This window comes from Nymphaea colorata, chromosome 14 (assembly GCF_008831285.2).
Source record: "Nymphaea colorata isolate Beijing-Zhang1983 chromosome 14, ASM883128v2, whole genome shotgun sequence".
Classification (NCBI taxonomy): Eukaryota; Viridiplantae; Streptophyta; class Magnoliopsida; order Nymphaeales; family Nymphaeaceae; genus Nymphaea; species Nymphaea colorata.
The window spans coordinates 800,889-809,106 of record NC_045151.1 but is presented as its reverse complement, the minus strand read 5'-3'; the positions used below and the strand labels follow the sequence as shown (position 1 = coordinate 809,106).

The following is an 8,218-nucleotide window of genomic DNA, read 5'->3' as shown; positions in this document are numbered from 1 at the left end:
ACCGATCAAAAAGCGGCAGAGATCGAGAATAAATTTCCGTGGCAGATTGAGCACGTTTCATTTGCCTTTCCTTTTCTTGTCACTCATGCGCAACTTGTTCATGAGAGATCTTTTTCCGTTCTATATATGTAGGGCCCCTTCTGTATTGGCTTTTTCGTCTCCTTTTTTATTTCATGCTTTAATTCCATTTCAGGATTTTCCAAATTCATTCCCTTGTCTTCAATCTTTTGGACGTATCCAGGTAACAGAATGATAGGTCAATTTGAGTAATTCATGACTTCCCGGGTAGAGAGAACAAGGCATGTCAACCTTCACATATGCTTTAGCAGGCTTTATATTAGATCTAATTAATTTAATGTGAGTTCCAATGAAAGGTTGAAATTTGATGCGAGTTTCACCTCAAATTTATAGTCTTGGCAAACTATAGCTTTGACGATGGTGGATTCAACATCTCTATTATGCTTCAAATCCATGGATCCCTAAGTCAGGCGGGGGAGAGGCATCTAAAGTGAGAATAAGGATTTGAATATGCAAGTTTTCAAATCTATGGTGTAGTTGTTGCATTTTGAATCGAAGAATGATATGAAATGCTAAAGATATCAAGGATAAGACTGCTTTGGTTTGGTCAAGTCGGATGGTTTCTGAGTTTAATGGTTTGTAGCTTCAAAGATGGATTTGACTCCATGAAATTAGAATTAAAGCAGAAGATGGTGGTCACAGAAAGATTGGATTGGATTTGAAGACGCAAGATTTTCAAATGTATGGTGCAATTGTTGCATCTTTGAAACTTTCAATCGAAGAATGATATGAAATGCTACGATGTATATGAAGGACATGATTGCCAATTGGATAATTTGGTCAAGCCGGATGGTTTCCGAATTCAATGGTTTATAGCTTCAAAGATAGGTAGATGAATTCAGAGAACTTGAAAATGGGTAAGAAGGATTTGAAAATATCAGAAAACATACACAGGCAGGACCAACTATATATGGATCCTCCTCTCAATTCTTGCTCTTGACAGACTTTTCTATTTCAAAAAATTTTCCACTTGGTGGGACGACTGTTTGCCTTCAATGGTGCTGATGTTCATGAATTACCAATTAGTGACTGCAGTGAATGTCTGACATCGTCAATGGCCAAACACACTGTTAAAATCCATCGTCTTGGGATCAGGGATCAAGTTTCTCTTTCAAGGCCTTAATTATCCATTACAATGCACTCCGTCTTGAAGCCTGCAGGATGCAATTTCTTTTGCTATCAATCTTTTACAGTTCAATAAAAGATGTAAACTGGTAATTGGACTCCGTTCAGGTCCACCCTTTATTTAGTTCAATTTAATCAGACTGTATCTAATAGATCGGCTCAGATTTTGGCCCCTTGAATCTTTAAGACCCAATTCGCCTTTACCTATATGTAAATAAGATGCATCCTTACATAGCTGGATGTCATACCTCTCTCTCTCTCTCTCTCTCTCTCTCTCTCTCTATATATATATATATATATATATATATATATATATATATATTGGTGATTTGGCTATCCAGGTCTTGAAGGCCATCTAATTATCCTGATAGACTATTAGGAGAAAAACATGAAGAAAAATATATAAATTAATAGTTAATCACATTTCTCTTTTTTCTTTTACCGTTCATAATTATGAATCAAAATGAGTTCAAAGCTGGTTATATGCGCCATAGTGCATGGTTAATAATAAAAGTACTCCTCCTTGTTCACATAGAAAAAAATAAATTTTGGTAAGATAAAAATGAAAATAAAAAAGTGAAATGACTACAAAGGACATGTTTTTTTAAGATTACAGAAACATCTTCCTCCTTTTACTGCGTATATAAGCTTACACGCATAACTGCACACGCAACCTTTACTAAAATGAGTTGAGTTGGGTAACGAGCACAATTTAATTTAGTCTCACTCTCTTTTTATATATATATATATATAACAACAACCGTACATAGCTGCCAGACGTTTTTATCTTGCACTCGAGTCGTCCGTTGAACGATATTATTATCGAGTCAGTTTACCAAAGCTTTTAAAATGTCAATAAATTAAGACCACGATTTTAATGGCTGTAGAATGCGTCCTTTTTGTCATGAAGTTATGGAAGCATACGCGGAGAGTGAGACATCACTGTACTCCAGACAGTCATTATCAGCCACAATGAACATCAACACCAAGTCATCAACAATGAAAAATTAAGTAGGGATTGGTGGTTTTCTTCGATTGGTCGTTTCCTTCATCATATGGAAGGAGATGGACATTTCACAACATTTAGAATCGGGGAGGTAAATATATCTGATTTGGATCGAATATTTGATCAAATGGATTCGAAAAAATCAGATATAAAAAAAATTAATATCTGATTAACAAATCAGATCGGACTTGGATGTAAGAAATGAGATCTGATCCAATTCGCATTTGGATTCAGATATACATGAATATTTTATCAAATTCAAATACCGATTTGGATTGGATTTGTTTTTAAACAAATGTCATATATCTAATGTTCTTATATTTCGAAAATTAGCAAAATTCGGTTTAAAATTTGAGATTCGGACATGAATTTAAAAATCGGACTCACATCTGATTCGGATTGTTAAACAGTATTTAGGATTCGGATATGAATATAAAAATCAGATTCAAAACACATTTGGATTGTTAAATAGGATTTCAGATTCAGATATGACTTTTTTATTTGTGTCTGAATCCAAATATGTGAATATCCGAAAAAACAGATACAATTAAGAATTTATCTGATTTCATTGACATCCCTATTTGAAACTCGCTAAAATAAGTCAGTGACCCTTCAAGATGCTTCCTTTTATACACAAGTCAATAATTGATGCCGATGCAGCGTAGAAACCTGAAAGTAATGGGGAATCGGCGGCCTCCGGGTTTCTTTTTCAGGTAATAGGTTGTTAACCCTTGGCTTATCTAATAATATACAATCAATGATTTGTTTAATTGAAGTACACAATTATCGGTCAGATAAATGTCTCAAACGGTTTTTAAATACAAGCTTTCCTGCACCTTTAGCTGAACGTTAGTGTTAAATTTCAGCAGCAGGCAAACATTTTATACATATAAAGGAGAGGGAAGAAGAAGATATTACTATTGAACTTTTAAAATTATATAGCCGATTTGATATATATATATATATATATATATATATATATATATATATATATATATATATATAGAGAGAGAGAGAGAGAGAGAGAGAGCAATCAACTTCTTAGTATTGGCCAATTTTAAGGCTCAAAAATTCATATTTTCATATCCAAGCTACATGATCTGAGGCATTATTCTGATCATTGTAAATAAACCTTGTCGAATGATATCTACTTATAAGTACTACTCTTAGAGTGGGGTGGTAAGTAATTGCAAAGAGGAAAAAAAAGTCTCATAGTCTCTCTCTCTCTCTGTCTCTCTCTCTCTAGATATATATATATAAGTCCCATTGAAGAAAAATGTAGCCTTTTATGGATATGTATGACGAATGGCGGGCATGGTTGTTCTCTTTGATGCAGTTGAGAAATAGTATCTTTTCATTTGATCATTTTCCCACAATTCAAGTTAAATAAGTTTTAGGTGAGCATGAGGATAACACACCATCATTGGCTAAAAAAGAATCTCGAAAGTCATCTCATTTATCCTGCCTTCAAGATGCAATAGTATCAGCAGTAATACACTCTTCAACTTATGCGTTGTGTCACACGACTTAATATATGGAAACATAGTGATTAAATTGAATTCGAGACTTACCTTTTCACATGCCCCAGTCGGATCAAACCAGCTATGTTATGTCTCTTGAGGCTTAAGTTAAGTCAAGTAATTCAAATCAATATCGACATTAACAACAACAGCAACAACTACTTCACACGCCCGAGTCCAACCATCTATGTTATGTCCCTTGGAGGCTCAAGTTAAATTAGCTAATTCAAATCAAACCCAAATCAATGTCCATAATAACAACAACAACCAGTTCACATGCCCTAGTCCGACCAGCTATGTTGTGCCCCTAGAAGCTGAAGTTAAATCACTTAATTCAAAAAAAATCTAAATAAATAATAACAACAACAACAACCATGTCACAAGTCCTTGCTCAACCAATTATGCTATGTACCTTGAGAATCAAGTTAAATCAGTTAATTCAAATCAATATCAGCAACAACAACAACAACCACAAACTTAGTTGGGTTTGATGAGTGTGTGACTCTGGCAGAACTCTTATATAGTGTGTGACTTCTAATATCAATTAAATCAGCTTTACTACACGAAGAACTTCTTTGGAATTTGGCTTCTTTATAAAGCCATGCATGGCAGTCATCTTTCTTGCCTTCATAACGGTTCATAATAGTAATTTCTACTGGTTAGGTTTCTGTTGATGTGAGTTGTTATTTAAAGCCGTGGGATGTGTGGAAAACTGCAAACTTCAACTTAGAATCCACTATCCTTGACGTGATTGAAATTATAATAATTCTCATTTTGTTGATGAAATGGAAATTGTGTCATCAAACAAAAAATTTTGATTATTTAATAAACTCATTCAATCAAAATTCTGGAAATATAATGTTCTCTTAGGGGTGAAATTACAATTCTAGAATTTTAAGTTTTTTCATCGCATGTTATGATAGTTCCAATTTAACAATTTTAAAAGTTTAATTTATATTTTATCAAGCTCATCATTTTTTTTCATTCTAAAAATGAAATTTTAGACTATCAAACACAAAAGAAAATTAGAACTAAAATTTTCATTCCAATTTCAATTTGACATGAAATTTTGCCTAAATTTTTAATTCTACAAGCAAAATTCAACACGGCCGAACGCCTCCCTAATAATGGAGAATGACACTAGTGAACATAAATAATTGAGTAACTCCCCTTTAAGCATGACACAGCCATGGTTCTGAATCCAAACTGGTAATTAATGGCGTTGAATACCTTCCCGGTGACATGCACTGGATCTTGCAACCGATCAAAGGATTGAACAAAACTCTCCAGCATCATCCCAAAGACTTTCAATGCTGTGTTGCATATTGCAGGAGTTCTTCATGCGATGTGGAGCAATCAGAGTCTCCTCCTCCGGCATGCTTCGATGTTATATGATACAGATTCTGATCAGGACCAGCAATAGACCTAGAGAACGTGATCACATCTCCTGCCTGGAGCCCCTTCTCCTTCACAAACCCTCTCCAGCCTCTAGTCAGGACATAGCTCTGGCTGCTATTCCAGAACGAGTACTTGATCCTCCAAACTCGCCCACCTTCGTCTTCGAAGCCGAGCAGCAGGCTATCGCTGCCGCCGTTGAGCAGCTGAGGAAAGCATGCCTCGGCGTACTGCTTCGGAATCACGAGCCTGTTGAGCTTCCCCACGTCGCTGGGCGTCAGCACCTTATCGAACAACGCCTCCTTCTCCATGAATCTCAGGCGAAACTCTCGCCCCGCCCACGCCGATGAGGGACAAGAGCCCGCGGCGTTTTCTTTGGCCGCAGCCAGCTCTTCGTGGTAGGTGTTCTTCCTGAGCATGTCGATGATCTCTTCCTTGGAGTGAGCCTCCAAGAAGGCGGTCTGGTGTTGGTCTTCCCACACGATCCTGAAGTTGGTGACAGCCTCTCCTCCTCTGTACTTGAGGGCGGCGACGTCGTAGGCCACCGCCGCCTCCACCTCCTTGCGGAACGTCCCCAGCCACACCCGCTGGTGCTGCTCGTATATTTGAGCTCCCCACTTGCCGTTTGGCTGGGGAACCACTCCCTTGTACCGGGAAGATGGAAGCTTCCCGGCGGGGGTCACGAAGACGGCATTGTTTCCGGTGGTGGTGGTGTCGTTGTTGGCGCCATGGAAGAGGAAGGGAATCTCTTCCACCCCTCCGCGGCTCCAGCATTCCTTGTTTCTCTTCATATCTGCAAAGCCAACAGTCTGTAACAACAAAGGGTCCATAAATCGTATGGTCATGGAAGGTGAATGAGCTCTCTCTCCCTCTCTATCTCAATGCTGCAAGTGTCTGCAGCACAACTAAAGGGCAAATGAAGAACCCTGTATATCAAACCTATCTCTCCTTTTGATTGGAAGACAACCACATAATTAAAGCAGAAACAAGAGCACATATTGTAGATTCTGCGTTCCCATCTAAGCAATTTAATTCATAGCGGATGGTACAAGCCCCTCGCTGGAAGGGACAAGAAAGCAGTAGGATGGTCCTGTTCCTGAACCTATATATCTCCTTCGTCCCAACCCACCTGCGCGTGCAACTCAATATGTTAAAATGGTTCCTTCTGCATCTGGCGTCGATTTCGAGGGGACGATGGACACTCTATTTTTCAGATGAAGATCTTCACTCGATTTTAACTTGGAGAAATAAGGGATTGCCACCACAGAAGCGCTACCTCCAATTAAGAACCTGTACAGTCTACAGATTGTTGCCTGTAATGAGACGAACCAGGTAATGAAAGAGGTCAACAATTCAATGTCCATGGGGGTTTGTATCTTTTCTAGCAGTCTCAAGGTGACGAGGAGAGTCTTTTCTGGTTGGTGGGATCGACATCGGGATATGGCTGAGGTCAGTGACAGAATCAGATAATATCACGTTCAACACGCGCCGATTCAGTCGGCAAGTGTGCATCCTCCAAAAAGAAAAGGAGGAGAAATAAAAAAATAAAAAAATGGCTTCCCTCATCATTTGAAAGAAAAGCTGTCGGTATCTGCTCGCCAGTGCCGTCTTAGAGGAACCAATTCTCCCACACGATGAATTCTGTGTGGTCGTCGTTGGACAGATTGAAGATTAGAGTAGGAACTATTCATTCCTGTTTTCTCTTTCTATAAGTAGTTGATAGACGAGCAGTGTGGGCCTCCTGCTGTTCCCCGGTTGTCTTTCTGATCAGGCCAATTCATCCCCCCTACACAAAAAGCCATAATGGGTACACAGAGAGAGAGAGAGTGAGAGAGAGAGACTCTCGATATTGGAGAAGGCAGCCTGATCTTATAAGTGGTTTTTGTACATTTGAAGTTGGAGAAAAAATGGATCTCATTCTAGAATCAAAATTTCAAAATTTTAATTGTTATTTTATAAGTTTAAAATTTGTTTATATCCCTTAATTAGGACACATGCCATGATGATTTTAATTTATTAATTTTAAAATTTTAGTTTCTGTTTATCGAACACATGATTTTTAATTTTAGAATCTCCAGTTCGAGGTGGGATTTCTTTCTAGAATTTTTAATTTTAAAATAAAAAATCAAAACAATCAAACACTCCATTAGAAAGCCAACTTCCGAGACCTCCTATAGGTGCCTCCAAATGGTGTTGAAGCATTTGCAGTTGCAGAACAACTGATGCTGGTCATATTCAAGTCCCACCCTTGTTTTGTTTCACACCCATCCTAAATATTCATTGGAAACGTCCCAAGATCCACCATTACCATCTCCCTTCTTTCTGTAAATGCATCCAGCTGACTATCTTTACCATAACAAGAACTCGAGAAGCGCTGGCCCGTATAATAGTACTGATACCTCCAAATGAAAAGGGTAAGTGAAGAAGCGGTATGTAGATAGGGGTGAATACGAGCCAAGTCGAGCTCGAGTTCAGTCAGCTCGACTAATGAAACTTCAAACTCGACTTGGCTCGAGCTTGAAGGAAGAAGCTCGAACTTGACTTGACAGTTACGTACTTACGTGTTGACCTCGAGCTCGACTCGATTAAGGTTCGACAAACTTGTTTGAATAGAATTGATATTCATCGTTACGTGTTGAGCTCGAGCTCGACTCGATTAAGGTTCAACAAATTCGTTTAAATAGAATTGATATTCATCATTACGTGTTGAGTTCAAGCTCAACTCGATTAAGGCTCGACAAATTCGTAAACTCGTTTGAATATATTGACTTCATTAAAGCTCGACAAACTAGGTTAAGGCTTGAGCTCGACTCAGCAGTTACGTGTTGAGCTCCAACTCAACTTGATTATTTGAACGAGTCGACTCATGAACTCGAGTTTAACTCGTTAAGAAAATGACTCGGCTTGACGAGTTCAAGCGAAGCTTTAACGAGTCGAGTAGTTCAACTCGTTGTTCACCCCTATATGTTAAGAGAAAGAGGACGACAGTGGTAACAAGGTCAAAAAATGGAATCCAAGGCCATGGAAATGAGGGAGGGAAGCAATCAAAACAATGGAGGTGAGAATAATTAAAATGGCAGATTGAGCAGGTTCT

The 8,218-nt window shown here is 38.3% G+C and overlaps 1 protein-coding gene across 1 annotated transcript; it reads right to left on the bottom strand.

The window, feature by feature from the left end:
- Nucleotides 1-4,778: 4,778 nt before the first annotated feature.
- Nucleotides 4,779-6,733, bottom strand: LOC116267626 (AP2/ERF and B3 domain-containing transcription factor RAV1-like). The gene is made up of 2 exons (XM_031649482.2): nt 6,254-6,733; nt 4,779-5,933 (listed from the first exon to the last, which is right to left on the bottom strand). Exon 2 carries the CDS (start codon nt 5,913-5,915, stop codon nt 5,037-5,039), a length of 879 nt encoding a protein of 292 aa, XP_031505342.1. The 5' UTR covers nt 5,916-5,933; nt 6,254-6,733; the 3' UTR covers nt 4,779-5,036.
- Between the last annotated feature and the right edge of the window lie 1,485 nt (nt 6,734-8,218).